This window comes from Falco peregrinus, chromosome 5 (assembly GCF_023634155.1).
Source record: "Falco peregrinus isolate bFalPer1 chromosome 5, bFalPer1.pri, whole genome shotgun sequence".
NCBI classification, from domain to species: domain Eukaryota; kingdom Metazoa; phylum Chordata; class Aves; order Falconiformes; family Falconidae; genus Falco; species Falco peregrinus.
Window position 1 is genome coordinate 86,695,086 of NC_073725.1, and position 18,681 is coordinate 86,713,766.

General features: G+C 38.5%; 1 protein-coding gene across 3 annotated transcripts in view; it reads left to right on the plus strand.

The window, feature by feature from the left end:
* The window catches only part of USP22 (ubiquitin specific peptidase 22), a 110,938-nt gene that overhangs the window by 46,569 nt on the left and 45,688 nt on the right, over positions 1–18,681 (plus strand). For 2 of the 3 annotated variants that reach the window (XM_055804916.1, XM_055804915.1), the window contains 3 exons: positions 7,926–8,039; positions 8,575–8,619; positions 13,483–13,584. In XM_055804916.1, coding sequence (XP_055660891.1) covers positions 7,926–8,039; positions 8,575–8,619; positions 13,483–13,584 — 261 coding nt within the window. The remainder of the gene's footprint in view (positions 1–7,925; positions 8,040–8,574; positions 8,620–13,482; positions 13,585–18,681) is intronic. The other variant, XM_055804917.1, reaches the window with a different exon arrangement.

Genomic DNA, 18,681 nt, shown 5'->3' on the forward strand with positions numbered 1-18,681 from the left:
AGCAGCTGGAAAGCTGAACTATCATTCAGTTTCTAAGGAGACTGGCAATGGTTCATTTCAGAATTAGTCCTGTTAGAGTACATTCATTATTTATTAGAGAACAAGCTGTTTGTTGAGGAATGTTTTTTTCTAAGTATATGCTGACGTAAGGTTCAGTCCAATAAATACATTTGTCGTGAGAGGAACTGGGTGGGTGACCATAATATAATGCTCATAGATTAAGTTGAGGATTTTTGGAAGAATTCAAAAAGCTTCTACTTCCCCTAGAAAACAAATAACTAATTTTTTTCATCTGATTCAGAGGAAACATGACAAAAAGCTGGTTTCTATACTTGAAGTTGGTCAAAGGAAAAAATCTGGTTACTGCTGTTAATGCATACCTTTCTGTTGAAATTTAATATGTAGAAATACAACACTTACCTAAAGGAGCGACATTGAAAGTTGTTTAATTTTGATTTGAGTTGGAAGGTGTCAACTGTAGCATTAATTCTGCATGATGACAGTAGACTCGAGTTCTTCTGTAACCAGCTGAGACTTTTCTTATACTCTGTGTGAAAGGGGCAATTAAAACAGTTCCCAGCACGGTCTGTTGCAGCACTGGAGTAGCAGTTTGGTTTTTTCTTTTGCATCTAGGCTCAGAAAGGTGTAGAAAAGGTTATCTGGGCATTTTACCAGCCTCTTGATTTGATGAATTCTGATGTTTTGCTTGGTGATGGTTAAAAAATCCTGTTAAGGAGGTGAAGGCAAATGGAAAACAGCATACAGTGGTTTATAGTTCTGTCAGAGATGGATCAGGTCAGACTGATACATCTTTTTGATAATATAACTGATTTTCTTAGAAGAAGGAAATACGGTGGATATAATCTGTCTAGATCAAGTGAAGAATTTGACATTTTGCCCCCTTGGAAATTATTACTTGAGGTAGAAGTGACGGGGATTAATGTAAGCATTGTAGTCTGTGTGAAACAGTATAAAGGGAGACTGATGATGAATAAACTGAAAGCAGAGTGTGCAGGATGCATGGCCTTCCCTAGCAGAACCAGTCCTGGTTTACTGCTGTTTTCTAGTAATCGAAGAGAAGAAATTATGTCTGTGTTTGAAATTCATGATGGTTACAAAGTTCAGAGGCGTTGCTTATGCTGAGGAGGGCTAGGTAGTCCTGTGATAAGAATTAAATAACCTCATTGACTACAGTCATAGAAGTGAGATGAAATTTAATAGTAGAAAGTACAAACTATTTGTACTTCAACATGATGTCCTTGTGATGTCAACCAGAGAATCATTGATTGGAAGTGGAGGAGAAGGAAGAAAGCACTTTGGATATACAGGTCAGCCATAGGGTATGGCTTTGAATCTCCAGTATTCCTTATAGCTGTTACAGATACCTGCTGTTCTAGAATGCAATGTGCAAAGTATTGCAGGCAAATTCTCGCTTATGCGATGCACATTCCAGCATGGTATTGTTGTAGCTTAGCTCAAACTTTGAGCTAGACTGAACTCATAAGAAGTCAGCAGGCATTTGTTCATCGCAGTTGTCTTCTGCTAGGAGCCACTCTGGTAAGTTCAGGTGGTGATAAGCTCCTGCAAGCTCACTCTCAAAAGCTCCTCTTAGGAGAGAAATGACTCCTGAAGAGTTCTCTGTACACGTGGAATGTTCTTAGCCCTCAGAAAGCCAACCTCCTGAATATTAACGTGCATATTGCCAGCTCTGTGTGCATCTGCTTGCCTCAGACCCAACTACTAACTTCTTTGCAGTTCTGAATCTTACTACTGCTTTAATTAAAAAAAGTAAGTTTCTATTGTTGATCAGATGAAAATATGCAGATGAGCATAAGCAGTTTGTATCATATCTTACATGGAGCAGCACAAAACGTGGTGGCTGTGATTTGGGGATTCTGCCCCCAGATTTCTGAAAAAAAACCCAGCATGATTAAGTAGGGAGTGTTTAACAATTTCTCTCCTTTAAACCTGAATAATATTCTGTGGGATCAAGAAAAGGTGCTTTAGGCAGGAGGATTTAATTCTTTTTGGTTTTCAAAGTTTTACTGCAAACGGGACGTGTTGAAGGTTGTAGGGTCGGAGAAGGGCAGGGAGAAGACTGACAAAAGGTAAAACACATAATAGGAAGTGCAGGGCAACTTAAGTATAGGCATGCTGCAGACTCCTCTGTAGTATACTGTGTGTGTGCATGCATGAGGGGTGTGTGTATGATATGATATCTGAATGAGGTCAAGGAGCTGGAGTTAATACTCTGCTCATAATAAATTAACATAAAACGCTTTGACAGCCCGTCGTTCCTCTCAATTAACAGCTAAAAATGTTTTTGGTATCTAGATTCCTTAGGGTTACTAGGACACTTTTTCCTTCGTCTTATCTTTCCTGGCTTGAAATCACATGCACATGCAGGGTGACACTTAGACCATCAGAGGCAAGTGTACAGCGTAGAGGCTGGCCGTTTGGCTCCTAGTTTTAAGTGGTTTGTGGGGTGGTATTGGGTACTTGCTATGTTGCAGTAGCAGGTAAATCAGTCCCTTTAAACATTAAAATTATGGATTTGTATGGGACCAAGAAGCATCTTGGAGATTTTAGAGCACAACCCACAAAAACATTGACCTGTTAGCTGCTGGTTTAAATAAAGAACAAGAAGTATTTAAAGAATAGAAGGGTTTTAGCTCAAGTATTAGGAGAAGAAAATACCCTTTCTCTTAAATACTGATTGTGAGAGGAAAGCATAATGCTTAACTGTGGCTATAATTTTAAATGTGTATTAAAAGATGGGGTATCTGATGCTACATTTTTGGCAACAAAAGTGTCACAGCACTATCCAAACTAGCCAGCTGCAACAAGGTCTTTACATCATTGTGTCCTGAAAAACTTCTTAAGATCCTTGTAGTTGCCCATTTGTTCTACAAGTGGAGACACCTTCAATTTGCCCAACCAAGTAACAGAACCAGCCACAGCTGCACCTTACCTACGTTGGCCAACCCACCGCCCCTGAAGCCAACCACAGTTGTATATTGTCAGTTCATTAACCCAGCTTTATTCCTCTATACAAAAGGAACTTGGGTTTTGGGTTTTTTTTCCCCTAAAAGTAAGTGCCTGCAATTCTCAATGGAGTGGAAGCTAGGTTGAAGCACCATTTAGCAAAACTAGCCTTTTTCTCTCTTTTTTTTTAAAGTATATCTGTGACTAAAAGAGTTAAGGCTATGATCATTTTTATACAGATTGAGAGGATCAGGAAAAAGAGTGAATAGCCTTTAATGTGTCTGCTCACTAGTTCCTGGCAAAAACTCAAATATGTAAGTTGATTGATGCATCGGATGAGTCTGCTAGTGTGTTTTGGCTTCTCTTTTGGTTTTGGGGTTGGTTTTTTTGTATGTTTTGGGTGTGGTTTATGTTTTGGGATTTTGGGTGGGTTTTTTGGGGGGGTGATGTTGCTCTTTGGCGTTTTTTTGTTTCTTATTGGGATTAGTAAGATTTTCTTACTCGTATTAGTAGACCTTAATATCTTACTAGTTTAGGAATTCTGACCTGTGATGCAGGTGCTAGGAAAACAGGAGGAAAGCAATCAGGTTTGTTTTGTTCTAATATGTCAGATACAAGAACAAGTGGAGAGCTGGCTGAAGTTTAGCAGATCACTTCTTGTGAATTTGATACTATTATTCAAAACTGGTTTAATGATTAACACTTGAGGTGAGAAATTAGGAAGTATGTACTTACTTAGGACTTGTGACTTAGAATACTATCTAAAAAAATTACCGATTTAGTCTCCTTTGTTCCAGAAGTTGAGCAAAATGTAGGTGACTTGCATAGAATATGAGTGTGTGTTGATTTCAGGTTGATAACATGCCAAGATTGAGTTGAAGCAATTCAGAGTGGAATTAAGTTCAATACAGGTAAAATTGACCTGAATTCGGAGTTGCTGCATGTGTTTTGTTCTACTTGAACACAACCAGTGTTCCAAGGAAGATGGTGAATCACCAAAACGTGATTCACAAATATGTCATATCTGATGGAAGGCTGTCGCTTATGAGGGTGAAGTATCCCATTTTCAGCTAAGCAATGTTAGTTCTCTTCACCTGGATCCTCCAAAAACTGAATATACGAGTTCCTTCGCTGGATGAGACATGCATGTTCACACTCTGGATGTGGCACATTTCCCTGCTTTCTTACATATTTTTGATATGTTCCCATCATCTGTGGTCTCTTAACATTTTCACAAGGACGTCAGTGGATATATTTGGCAAAGTAAAGCACTGGGGCTTAAACAAAACACTTCACTTGGTTCCCAGATGGAGAGTTTGAAGACCTTTTGCTGCCCGAGTTTAAACTTTCACCCTTGAGCTGTTGTTTTCCGAAACTTACTGTCACTTGCACCAGTAGATAAAGTCGCTGTCATTCCCGCATGATCTTCTGTGATGCCTCGTTGTTTCTCCAGGCTGATAGCTTTATTTTTAAATGAAACATGAGATCTCTTTTGACTTTTTTGCATTGCAGCTGCTTAGAATTTTGTATAGGAAGGGGTACGAGGAGATATGACTTCAGAATAAGGTAGCCTGTTATTAGCATAGAAGATATAAAAGCAAAGCAATTACATTCCAAGATGCCTTTTCATTTTTAAATTACTCTGCCTATGATCCACAAGTAGGTATTTTGAACTCCTGGAATGAGAAACTAGATTGTTCACATTTAACAAGATGACATTATGGTTCTCTTAAATTTCTTCTGATTCTTCCCTATGAAAGAAAAAAAGTATGTTTCCACTCAATGTATCTTTTATTTTTCCAGTGTAATCAATTATCTGTGTGTATTACGATAAAACTCAAAAGTACACTGATTTTACCCCCCATCCCCTCCGAGAGGGGCAGAGGTAGTGTTAGGAAGAGCAGGTACTGGGAGGTGGGAGTATCAGCATCAGCCCGTCTGGAGGAGCATCCTGAAAGAGATGTTAGTCATGAGGAACATGGGCCCTCACGGCAGGGTTGGCAGCGGATTAATCTGAAACATCAAGGCATTGTTTCTAGGGTAGTAGTTCCCAAAACTTTCATGAATTTGAGGCCTGTTCCTGTTTTGTGATCCAAAATACTAATATAAAAGGTGAGATCTGTTACACGTGTATTCTCGTACTTGGCTGTCATAGTGTTTCTTACTGAATTTTCTGGTCAGGTGTTTCAGTTTGGGGTAGAACTTCACGGCCAGTTTAATAATAATAAAGAGATATTTTAGCCTGTGGCTAATGAGGAGGTGAATGCATCCTGTCCCTGCCCCCCGCCAAAAAAAAAAAATAAAATCTTCTGAGGGAGGAAGTTTTATATGGACTTTGTTCCTTTCGTATGGTGTAACTTCAGTTAGGGCTAAAGAATTGCTTGCTTTAGAAGAACTTCTGTCAGTGAGAAGGTCCCTTCAGCGGTTCTTCCATCAGGGCCTGCACACCAGCCCTGCGGGCGCCGTGGCTCACCAGGGAGACATAGTAGCAGATATTTTGTATTTCGCCCTAGAGAAAACACTCCTTTTCACCTCAAGATGACCAGAATAAGAAAGCTGAAGTATATTATTACAAGGGAAAAATTCAAACCATACCAATTTGAAAGATTTAACTTAGGAATGACCCTGGTAGGCTCTCTTCTGAGGATCCTGCAACAGAGCGTCCATGTTCTGGCTATGCAGAGAAACACCCCCTGCCCATCCTCCTGCCATGACTGGCCGGTACGGCTGCCGTGTCACTGCTGCTTGAGGTAATTTGTCCAAAACCTATTGCAATCTTTTTAACGACATTGAAAGTGTTGGCATATGTACAGCTGCATTGTTCACCTAAGTATGCTGGAGAGAGGAGGTTTCCTCAAGAGCCCTTAATCAGGCGCTGGACAATTGCGGGTTTCGCTCTGCCAGTGTTTCTGTTTCAGCTTTCTGATTCTTTAGACCAGAAATTCATTCTGCTCTGAACAGGTGGTTTGTGTAAGGCGGTCTCTTGTTGGTTTTGATCTTGACACCTCTATTTCATCACTCGTGTGTAAATCCGGAAAGCTGAGAAAAGTAAGGAATCCTCTGAGCACAACGTGTGCCAGCTGGTTCTGATGGTGGATTGAAAGTGTTAGTGCTCACAGAGTCCTGTTTGTTGAATATGCTGCCAGCCCTGTCCTGTTACTTGGAGGGGAGGGAGGCTGTTTGTGGGATCTATTAAAAAATGTATATGGAGAACAATATTTGGTTTTTCACATTTTGAGACCAATACTTCGGCTGTTCAGCAGTTCTTTGTTGAAACCTGGGAATAACTGGTAGTACAATAGATAACGGAGAAATATTCTAATTTTTGTGATACTACACATACACACCCCAGTTGCACAGCGTTGTGTTACTGATCTCCACCACAGCTAAGCTTCTTATCCGCTTTCATGATATTCTGCTAGAGGAGTTGTATTAAGTCTTGCAGGCACCAGGCTGAAAATTCTGCTGTTGGGACATTATACCAGGTAACGCAAGCGATCAGTGTCCTCTTCCACAAACTGTTGGTGGTCCCAATAGACAAAACAAAAGGATGAGGCACATCAGCAAGATGACAGCCAATAGACATTAGGCAAACTGGTTTAAATTAATTGTTCCCTTTATTATGTATTAGAAGTAACAAACAATTTGATGTAATCATTGAAAAAGTGATTTTTGAAAGAGGAGGAAAAAAAAAGGGTGCCCAGGACTAAAGGAGAGGTGTAGCAGGTTGTGAGATGGGTAGAGGCTGTGAAGGGTGGGATGAAACATGGTTAGAAAGAAACTTTACCAAGCTTACCAAGACACTTTAACCGCAAGCCCTGGCCCACTGACGGGACCGACAGCAGAATTCCTGCTGCGTGGCATGTGGCTTGTGACGTCAGAGAAATTCAGTGCTGTTTCTTGCAGGCCACCTAATGTGGTAATAGTTTCCTTTGTTTATAACAAGTTTCCACTGTAGTGAGATTATTAAAATAATGCTATTTATCTGGAAATAAGAGGAATTTGGAAATAAAAGAAATGGAGGATATACTCCTGAGGGAGAATGTTGATGTGTTTCCTCAGCTGTCTGCTAGGTGCGGATTGTATTTCAGTAGCTGGCTAAGAATTTGTTAGTGCCCACTGAATGTGTCTTTTTTTTTTTTTTTTTTTTTTTTTTTTTCTTTTTACACTTTCCTTTGATTGTGGCTTTTTTCCATATCTCTGTACTGAAAATCAGCATTTTGCTATGATTAGTTTGCACTTACTTCTTCCTCAGTATGTGTTGAAACAAAATGTCGTTTTCCAGTTAGCTAATTTATTTCATTTCTTGGCTTTCTTTTGTTTAGATTGTGTAAGAAAAATAATTTTAACATTGGTCAGTGTTCATACCTCCATTCTAAAAGGGCATGTGAAACAAGAAATTGAGACACATACAACCTGTGGAATTAACTACTCTGGAAAACCATTCCCCTGGACAAGATTCTTTTGAGTTTTTGCTGCTGTCTTCTGTTTGAGCTTTAGTTTGGATTTTAAATAGGTGCTTTCTAATTATTTTAATGACTTTGAATACGTATCAAAGCGTACAGTACTAGTTCTGCATGTGTTGTAGTCAGTCACTGTAATTACGCCTTTTGGTTACTTACGTCTTTGAAAGGTATATTGTGAATTACAAACAACTTGAAGGCAGCTAATGCTTTGTTGCCTTGCACACTTTTCTTGCTGTGCCAGAAGCAATTGAGTAACTCTTACTGTAACTGGAAAGATTTCTGGGTTTATTTTTTTTTTTCTCTTTTCCCCACCCACCTCACCCCATCACTCTCCAGATTCTAAGGTACAAATTTTACGTTTTGTGGAACCTGAGAAGAAAGAGTGCCTGACTTGGAAGCCTGCTTTAAAATGTCTTCTAGTTTATGAACTCACATCTTTTTTTCCTCCTCCCCAACTTCCCTTCTGTTTTGCAGCCATAGACCTTTTGTATGGGGGTATATACTGCTTTATGTGTCAAGATTACATATACGACAAAGACATGGAACAAATTGCCAAAGAAGAACAACGAAAAGCTTGGAAATTACAAGGTTTGGTTTTCCTGCCTGAATTTCTTGTTTCTGTTTTTAATCATACCTGTCCCTCCCATTTGTCAACGGCAAAAACCGGTAAGGGGAGGAAAGCTCTTTAGAGATAGTAGTGCAGGCCATGGGAGAGAGATCTCTAGCTATTATTTTCCAGGAGTTAGACTTTTAGTTTAACATGTGCGCCACACCTAAATGTAGCAAAAATACTTTATTTTTAATTGCAAAAAGTATTAAAAAAATCTAACAGTAATCCTGCAATACTGGCATAATATGAGAGTCAGATCTGTATTAGGTAGACAATGTAGCAGTCTGCTCCTTTAGGCTTATTTACGTGATATAGGCAATAAATCTGTTCCCCTCACATGAAATGCCACCCTTGTGTGTGATGATTTTTTTTTTTTAATAGAACGTGCCAGCTTGCTTACACACCTGTGCTTTCATGGTCACGCACAGTATCTATGTAGAAATATTTACACACAAATATATGTACACACATTTGTTTTATTCAGTTTGCTTTCCCTAATTTTTTCTTTTTTAGCCTTCACCCCAACAGTGGTTTCTCACTACCAGTGTACAATGACAGGTAAGAGGCGTGGGCTGGCGACGCACTTCACTAACAAGCGTCCCTTTGCTGATTATCCTGCCATTTTAGACATGAATCACAGTTAAGAATGCCAGTTTTATCATGCAAATTGTTTTCCTCTTGTTTGGATATGTTCCAATGATTGAATAATGACAGCAGACTTGATTTCATATGCCCTTTCCTTGATAGAACTACTCCAAAATAAACCTTTTCTCCTTTTTTTTTTATTTTTTTTTTTTTTTAAAGGAAAGGAAGTAGCAGTTATCTTAAACTGAGTAGTTTTAAAGTATCACTTAAAAAAGGCTTGTCATCCTCCATTTCCAGTGGCCTCTAGGAGGGGGTATGTTTTCTTAAAGTGGGAAAGTCTGTATTTGAAAACAGATAACTTCTGTCTAGTAATGTCTCTTACTGAATCCATGGCATCCTGTTTCAATGTGACAGCCATAGTCAGGGCTGATACGACTTCAAACCATTCTTAACCTAATTTCCAATTTAAAAAATAGCAGCTAACATCATATTAACTAGAGCTTTTCTGATGGCATATCAAAAGTATAGCTGCTTTTACTGCATTCCTACTACAGATTCCATTCTACTTTCTGCTTGTTCCCCATTTTGAGGGAGTTGTGTCACAGGACAGGAGGATAGTGAGATGCCAGTGAGTCCTAGAAAAAGAAAATACAGCTTAAAATGCTTTAGCACAAAACACTAGTTTTCAAAGCAAGACAAAATGGGAACATGTTTTTAAACCTTCCACTTAGGCTATGCACCTTTTCTGAAAACTCCTTCAAAGCCTTCTTAAACTGTGTTGTTTTGGGCACTAAACCAATCAACAGACAACGCTTCTTTGTGACGCTACGGAAGAAGGCAGCCCCACAGTTCCTTATTTCTGAATATGTATGTTCAAAGAGCAATGTTTTAATGTTGTCCTTAGCAAATGATGTATTTGTGCCTTTTAGACTGAGATGCAGCCAGTTTGTTCTCCAGTGGACATCAGGCTGCTATAGGTAATATTAGAAGATAATTACAGCCACAAGATTGTACATCTTGTCATCTTGGACCAGACTTGGGTGGTGAAGGGAAGAATCAGTGAGAGGAACTGCCAGGCAGAAAACCACCTCTGTACTGGTTAACTGACTAATGAATGGCATATTAAATATATGAATGCATTTGCATGAATGCACATTGCATCTTCTGACCCTGGAGAACAAATCTGTAATGACCACTGAAGATATAAAATGAAGGAATAGACAACAATACACTTCAAATTACTGGAGTACACAGTATAGACAACTTGTCTTTTAAAGTCACGGCATAGGATCTTTTGTTTTATGGCTTATCATGAAACCTTGTGTGTTTCTCCACAAATTAATCTAAGGAATGAGAAAGGGAGAATCGTGGGAGAAATAATGGAGAATTATGTTGGGTTGTTTTCAGTCTTTCTCCATTGTTTAAATCCGTCGCCTCCTTCCCATAGTGACTCAGGTTATCTGAAAGAACATAAAGTGTAAAGAGGGGTTGAACCCTTCTTCTTCCAAACTGAATGTCAGGATTAGTACAAACCCCAAACTCTCAGTGTCTTGGTATTATATTTCTATGACAGAGTGAGTTTACCTCAGATAATGTTGCCAACTGAAAGAACTTAAGAACTGAATCCAGTCCACAAAAACTGAGATTGGCTTAAAAATTGAAGTGTGAATGTTACACAACGTCTGTCCACAGTGCTTGAAGGATATTCGTATATACTTTAATAGATGCTCACATAACAACATGATGCCTGGAGAAAGAACTTTAAGAAAAACCCCAAATATCATGAGATTCATTTCATACTCTTGCAATATTAACTCTTAGTGTAATGAGTTCCCATGTCCAGCTGTAGTTCAGGGTTATATGATGTAACTCTGAACAAGTTGCAACTCTGCCTCCCCCCCCCCCCCCCCCCCCCCCCCCCCTTGGTATTGAATATTCTTTAATAACGAGGGAGGTGAGAATACAGAGCCCTTCATTCTAATTAAAGTTTGGATTTTGGGGGAGGGGATGAAGTATAGCTAAGTAAACGAGCTATATTAATGATTACTTGCAAAATTGTGATGTTTATAAACTAGAGCCTTCCATTGCCTTTTCCTTCACTCGTCCATATGTCCCTGATAAAGTCTCTTAAAAATGACAGTTTGTATATTCTAACTAATAAAATTAATTCTTGGATGGAGATTTCACATGCTGACTTGAATCTCTGGCTCTTCTATATCGTCATTTTTAAAATGATAAATTTTCACCCTATAACGCTACTTTCCTTTAATTGTAAATGGTAACCTGTGCATGTTTTGCAAATATTTGTTTAAGGTAGTTTATATTGGAGTTTTTGGCATGTTTGTGGATGTTATTAAATCTTTATTAAACCTTTTTCCTTCTTTGTGTGTTTTGGTTTTTTTTTTTTTTTTAAAAAAAAAACCTTCTAAACACTGAACCATTCCTAATGAACGGTTCTTGCTTTTTCCCATAATTTCAAGAGTAATAAAACCTCAATATTCTTGTTAAATTATATAGCTGGAACAGAACACTTTTTAATTTCTGTTTCTCACTTAACACGTGCTCTTTCTAATGAAAGACTTGTGTAAGGAAGTTTTCTGTCTGTTTTGCTCTGTGTTTGTTGTGGCATTAGCTGTACATAGTTTTCTGTTTGGTTTCATTTCTTTTTAATTGAAGAATATTTGATCCACCCAGAATCCTGCAAAGTAATCCTGTCTGTCATCTTTAACTTCACTTGAAGAGTTGCTCTTGTGAAATGCTTTGGTCCCCATCCTCTATAAGCATTTAAGCTATATAATTATATATAGATATATATATATGAACAGTCCTGCTAACATATATGGAACTATTGCATGCCTAAAGTTGAGCGCACATGTGTTTCCAGGTGTGAATTTTCTTACATTTGATTTAAACCAGGACGTCAACATATCCAAGTTTTTATTTATTATGAGATTTAATCCTGTTACCAGATTATACTGACTCTGTTTGGCTGTGTTGAAACTACAGTGAACCAAATGCACGAGTTCAAGTTTACAGCTGGCCAGTGCAATAGCTGGTACTAACACAGTGCTCAAAATTATTTTGAGCTTTTTTCAAACCGATTTATATAAATTCCTGAGGGAGTATTACAAATATGGAAAGGGTTGCTGAAGACAACATCTAATATGAAACTTGTTGCAAGCCAATGTTCTGTCATATGTGAACTGTCCATATGTGCGTCTCTGAAGTTGCTTCATTCGTTTGCCTATGCATACTGTATAGTGTATTCAAAGCATTGCAGCTGTTTTATCTCATCAATCTGTTACACAGTAATTAGTTTCCTTTTCTGTTTTCCTGGGTGTGTAGCTTGATGCTGAACCTTGGATAAAGGAAAGGGACTATATGATTCTGGTATTCTTTCTTACACTTGCATAAATCTGTTGTTGGGTCAAAGTGAGAGATGGGTGCATCCGTGTAAATAAGGATTTTCTAGTCCTCAAGAATCTGAAGATGAGACCTTTTATTACTAGAACCTTGGAGGGTCAGTAGTAACTATGAATTGAACATTTTTGGGTGGGTAGCTTCTGACAAGCATAGCAATTTCTGAAAATGAAGATCAAAGAGCTATTAAAATTTAATGTATATTATGCAGAATGTGTAAGCCTCTAGCTGTATTTTCTACTCTCCTTCTTTTCATATGTATGATTTATAATTTATTTTCTGTAGCACAGCACTGTTTCTGCTCCATGCGTTCCGTGAAAAATAACTCTTAATTGACTTTAATCCTCAGTTTTAGAATAGATTGCTTGTCATCTTGTTATTCTTTATTTTTAATGCCAAGATGCTTTTGTGACTCACTGTAATTGACCTTGCATAGTAATTTCTCTGTGCTACATAGAATGCTGCAGCAGTACTTTGCTGGTCAGCACATGGGTCTCCGCTGCTGTGTTTTTCTTGTATCAGATTTACGCTGAACGCAACTCCGTGCTTACTTCAGACCTATTCTCTGTACTGCTTACCTGACTTATTTCTACTGCGCTTTCCTTTGAACAGAAGTGTATTGGAAATACAGTGTTGATGTTTAAAGAGAGTAATGGCAGATTTTAGCTGCAGCTCATGAGAAAGGGTAGTTAAGTATCTGGAGAGTTGGCCGGTTGGTTGGTGCGGGGAGGGTTGTGTTTAAACCTACTACTAATTGCATTTTTAGGTAATGTTAGATACTGGCAGTAAAGTGAATTTGAAGTATTAGAACTTGCTACTGCCCAATCCTACATCAGTGGGTATAAGGAGAGGTCATGCTCTGTAATGGTATATCCTAAGACACGTAGTAACTGTTTAGTATTTTGAATTACTGTATTCTGCTGTTTACCTGTAAAGACCAAGCATGTATCTGTCCATTATGTTGGGTCAGTTTTGGTTTATTTCATAACTTGTCAAAGTTTGGTAATGACGTTTCTTGGTTATCCTGTATCTTCTTCTAAAATCATATGGTGGTTCTGTCATTTGACCTCCTCTGAGCACAAAGAAATGCAGTTTTGAGTAATAGTGGATTTATTCCTGTGCTGGAATTTCTTTTAACTGAAAGGAGGAGTATAATCCAGTAATGGAAAAATCTATTTGGGCTCGGTATTTTTTGTAAGTAGCGCTTTTCTTCCTTTAGTTCTTACTTGTTGGAAGATGGGTTGATTTCTTTCTGAACAATATTTTTTTTGGGAGAGGTAGAAGGAAATCAGTCTCTTGTAGTTGTACATAGATTGAATCTAACCTAATGGACAGCATGTTGAAAATATTTATTTGGACAGAGTTTTTAATCCTTTTACTAAACAACTTCCTGAAACTTTCTTTTCGTCTGCTTAGGCATTGGAGAGAAGTATTCAACATGGGAGCCAACCAAACGAGAGTTAGAGTTGCTACGACACAACCCCAAGCGGAGAAAAATAACCACAAACTGCACCATAGGTAAGTTCTAGAAATCCTTCCGAAGTTGATTCTCAGCCACTTGTATGTTCAAAATTATGTTGTTTTTCCATAAATATTTTTACGCTGAGGTAATTGTAGTGGATTGCCTTAACCATTAGGAAAACAAAATAAGTTTATTTTACACTGCCTTTTTCTCACTGTAGAAGGGTATCTGCTCTGTTGGTTCAGGTACTGATGAAGATTTATTTGTGTAACAGCTACAAAACATTTTTTTTTTTTTTTTTTTTTTTTTTTTTACAATATGCCTTGAAAGACTTTTAACAGAAATTGATCACGTTGGCTCTACTCAAGTTGTCATGAGAGATCCCATGCAGGTGTATGCATGTATCCTGTAGTTGGGATGTATCCCTAACTGTAGCAGTCTGTTGGTTAATCTGTTCTTAGCTGACAGAATGAGTACATTGATGTTTTTCTGCTTCATATTCTAAAGTCTAGATGGGGTCTGTTCAATTTCATATTGACTCTGAAAAGATGTAATACGTTCACCAGCGTGTATCAAATAGCAGTTTTGAAATGCATATCAAATGTTTATTGTTTAGAGTTCAGTAGTCTGGAGCAAAGAACTCTCTGAAATGCAGGCATATCTACTGATGGCTGGAGAGTATTTGCATAAGGGTAATGGAAATGAACATCATTTTCCAATTTTTTTTCTGCTGTCTTTAGGTTGGGGGAGTAGGGAGTTAAAACTAGCTTCCTGACACGCTCTGATCAAGATTATTGGGCATTTTCCTATACTGTTAAATGCACACTAATGTTTTAATGGTGACAGTATAAGGTTGAAGATATAGCTATAGACACTGGAAGCAGGAAACTGTTTAAAAAGTTTTTTCCTATTTTTAAGCTACTTGCTGTTTTATGAGAATGCGTCATGCTTTCAGCACATTCACTCTTGTCAAAAGACACTGAACATCGTTGCTAAAAAATTGTAATGTTTCTAATACATTAAGTCATATTTAATCCAAAATCTGTGTATATTTATTTGGAAAAATGGACTGAGAAGCACAGAGTAAGTTGTAGTAAGTTGAAATGTGTATAGAATGGTAATTCTAAAGAAGGGGCCTATGCATTTGCAATAGTGGAACAGGAAAGACAGTTGGAAAAACATCTGGTCTTTAGAAACTTCAGGCAGCCTAGGAAAAAATAACTAGGCAAAGATTGCTTGCATCATGTTCACACCGGGATTTTGTGTTGTATGAAACTGCAGTGTGTTTTGTAAAGGCTGTTAGAAATGACTTAATGTAACTGCGCAGGGCCAAAACAGAAGTTTGATAGGTCACATTCACCTTCAAAATTCTTTCTGAAGAATGGAAGCACATTTCTCTGTTTCCCTTTCCAATTTGAAGGAATGCTATGCCTACTCTTAAAGGATTTAAAATTTTTCAGTCCGTTTAAAAAGGACATGTCTGGTTGCGTGAAATCTCATACAACGCTGCACGGGTGGGGGAGCACTGGTGGAACACAGGGGACAAGGGAATGACTGATCTCTTTACTTCTGCAGGCATGCTTTTAAGAATTTCTCCTACTGAGCCCTGGAGCTGTCTATGTGCTGAGATTTAGAAAGAGAAAAAAATCAAAGCACCCATGAGACATAATGCAGTTTTGGGCTACAGTTAAAAGCAAAAGACTAGCTTGCTTTCACAAAAATACATTGGGGGTTTTAGCTGAAGGAAGAAAAGACCTGCCATTGTCCTTGAGCCTTTTCTCTCTATCTAACCTGCTGCTAAATATATATCTGTTTCAGAGTCTTTTTCCCTTCACTTTCCTCACGTTGACTTGTCTGTTTGCAGTTTCAGATCAGTGAAGAGCCTATATGTAGGCTGAAACGCTGCAATTATCTGGACATTTCCATTTCTCTCTTTTTCTAATACTCACTTCTTTTGACTTCAATTTTTTATCAATCCCATAGCAGATATTAGTGAATCCAGTTTATCTTTTGAGGTAGGTAAATGGCTCGGAGAATAGGCGTAATGTCCAGTTTTATTGGTTCTGAAAATGAAGATGATGTTGGTAACCATCTATAATAAGCATTGCACATCTGTTGATGAGTTCTGTTTAGAAAAGAGTCTGTTAAAGCATACCCAGCTGCCTTTTACGTATAAAATGCGCTCTGCAAAGCTGTTTTAAGAGGAAGGCCAGGGGGGTTTGTGGCTCTCTGGCCTGCCTCCAGAGATACACGGCTGTTGGTTGGAGGTGCCATGTTTAACTGCTCTGCGATGACCTTCTGAAGTGGTTATTGTGCCGATGCCTGTTTCAGCATTTGTGTAAGACAAGTGCATTAGTATTACAACTGAACTCGGTGGGACAATGCATACTCTGAAGCCTGGACAGGCACGGCCTTGAAAGGGTATACTTGTATGTGAAAGGCTTGCATATGATTTTGAGCCCTAATAACAAAATACGTTAAACCTGATGTTATTTATATGTAGAACACACTTAGGTGGTAAAATATGTTTTGTTGTAGTTTCCCATTACATCTATACTATTTACATGACACTCATTTACGTGAATGTTTTACTCTATGGCAGAACCTTCTTTGTACATAAAGTGTGGGTTTTTTTATTCCAGATTTGTAGCAATCTCATGATGCTTCTCAAAAAGCTGGATGTGTCTGCTACTTTTTGAGCTGTTGAACTTTTATACAGCTGCAGAATCTTTTGTCTTTCATTGGCACTATAAATTAAATCTGAAGAGTACTCAGTCATGAAATGAATATGTTATAATGGAGGATTGAACTGGTAGTTCATTAGAGGAGATACTGTGCAAAACTCCTAGCTTTTGATTTAGCAAAATGAAATGATGTTTCCACTTGAGTGACAATTTGAAAGCAATTGAAGAAGGAACTTCTTGTTCATATCCTCAAAAAACTCAAACCAAAACAAAAATCCCCAAACCCAGAAACTCTATAAAAATGCATAAATTTTGCTTGGTTCTCTTTTAAAAGGGTGTGTGTTTTCATCTCATGGATATTTTTCCTGCTAGTAAGAAGATAGTAGGTAACTTTGCTTGAACTGCTGTTTTGCCATTGAGCAAATTGCTCTTCAAATGAAAACTTACGTCAGGCGTGCTACAGGCTATAGAAACTGTGCTGATTCCTGCCTTTTGGGATATTATAAACAAAGGGCTGTTCCCATGTTGCCCATAAGCATCTCCAAAGTGACTTGGAACACAGTTAACCAAGTGGAAACGCTGAGCTATCTGCATGCAAGAAGCCATGGTGACAGATCCTTGCATAGTGTAGATTTTCTGGGGGGCATTTCATATTCTGGTGTCCTGGCAGACTTGAAATGTTGATGGAATTTCTGTATTTCAAGACATTCAAGAAGAGCGTACAGTCTACTCAAACCATAAACATACGTTCTTTGGTATCAGCTCAAGGCATTCTCAGACCTTGTTGTGCCCCAGGTGCTACAGCATGCTGCCTTTGTCATTGTGCTGGCGCAGTGGGGTTCAGGTGAACTAGGTCAGGCTGAAGGGATGGCATATTGTGGGGGAATGCAGGAGGTGAGTGGAGAGTAGAAATTCCATGAGTTACTGTGTGTTGCTCTCAGCAGCAGTACTGAATCATAGCCTAGACTACTCAATTCATAAAAATGTTTCTATTCATAGAAATGCTCATCTTGATTTTGGGTTGAAGCTGGTGGTTCACACATCCTATAAACACCAGAACTTTTATATGGAAAATTAGGTAAGACTTAACAATTATTAGATTCTAGCAGTGTGAAAGGAAAATCTTATTTTTCCAGTCTCCTCTTGTCTATGAAGGGGCTGCCCATGGCAAGTGAGGGTAGTGACCAAGCTCCCAAGTTCACAAGCAGATCTTTTTATTACAGGACTGGACTAGAAGTGAAAGTGATACAGTATCTTTTGGGAACTATTTTCCAAAGCTTGTCTTGCTCTGTTATCATTAATAGCCCCAGCAGATCAGTTCTGCTGAGTACATGAAGTATTAGTGTGGGATCAGCTGGTCTCTGATTAGCATATGAAGTGACTTTGTGGCTAAAGATTGGTGTATTAACAATAGGAAGAATTAGACTCCCAAGGCACATGGGTAATTAGCAGGAGCCACCTGGGATTCCCATTTGCAGTGTTGCAAAAAGGCAGAGGGGATAGCCTTTATAGGAGGCTGAGCAAATCCCTTTCAGAAAGAATGATATGAGGTGTGGGGGAGGTGGCAAAAACAATAGCTACATGGGAGTAGCAGGTGGTTTTTGCAGCTGTGCAATGCTAAGCAGTGCGATGTGACAAAGAGCAGCATGAGTGGAATAAATATTGCAGCAGAGCCTCCCCTGTAAAGGTAGCAAGGGAAGAGGAACAGTGGCCTGGAAAATATTTCTTGTTCTCTGGATGAGCTCGCAGGAGCATTCCACTTCTGTAGGAGCAGTGCTGACTTGAAGGTGTTGAGGGCTACATTAATATTTGCAGGTTATTTGTGTGGGCACCAGCTTTCTGGCGTACTGCTTCTGGTTGAACGCTACTCCAGGTAGCTCAGATGGTAAAGCAGAATGAAAAATATGGTTTAGTACAGCACCGAATTTTTAGCTGTAACTTAAATTTCAAAGTTCCTGATTTGTAAGCAGTAATACTTCTGTATTTGAAATCATGACCACACAAAATGCACCTTGAATAGAAGTCTCTTTGATTCTTAAATTTTTTTCAGACTGCTGTGTGATGAAGGAAAGGAAAACCACCTTTGAGACTGCTCAGGTGACTTGTTTCCTCTGTGACAAATTTTTTCACCTAACTTCATAGAAATTAACTGTTTCATAAAAGGTTAGATTAGTAAAATAAAAACCCGCTACCCTTCTATCAGGAAGATCCCATGTTCCTGTTTTACCTTGTCGTGAGCTCTGACCATTGCACTGAATTGTATTTTTTTCCTGGGTCTAAAATTGATAAACCTGATAATAAAAATAAATAAAAAAACCCTCCTCTTGAAGCTTCCAGGGAATCTTAAGCAAAATGAGGTGTGAATCTTTTAAGAGTTCTAAAACATAACCTGTGATTTACTTGCTGAGGTTTGTAAAGATCTGCTTTTGGAAAGTCTTACTAGACTTTTGAAGTTTACCTCTTCCGCAG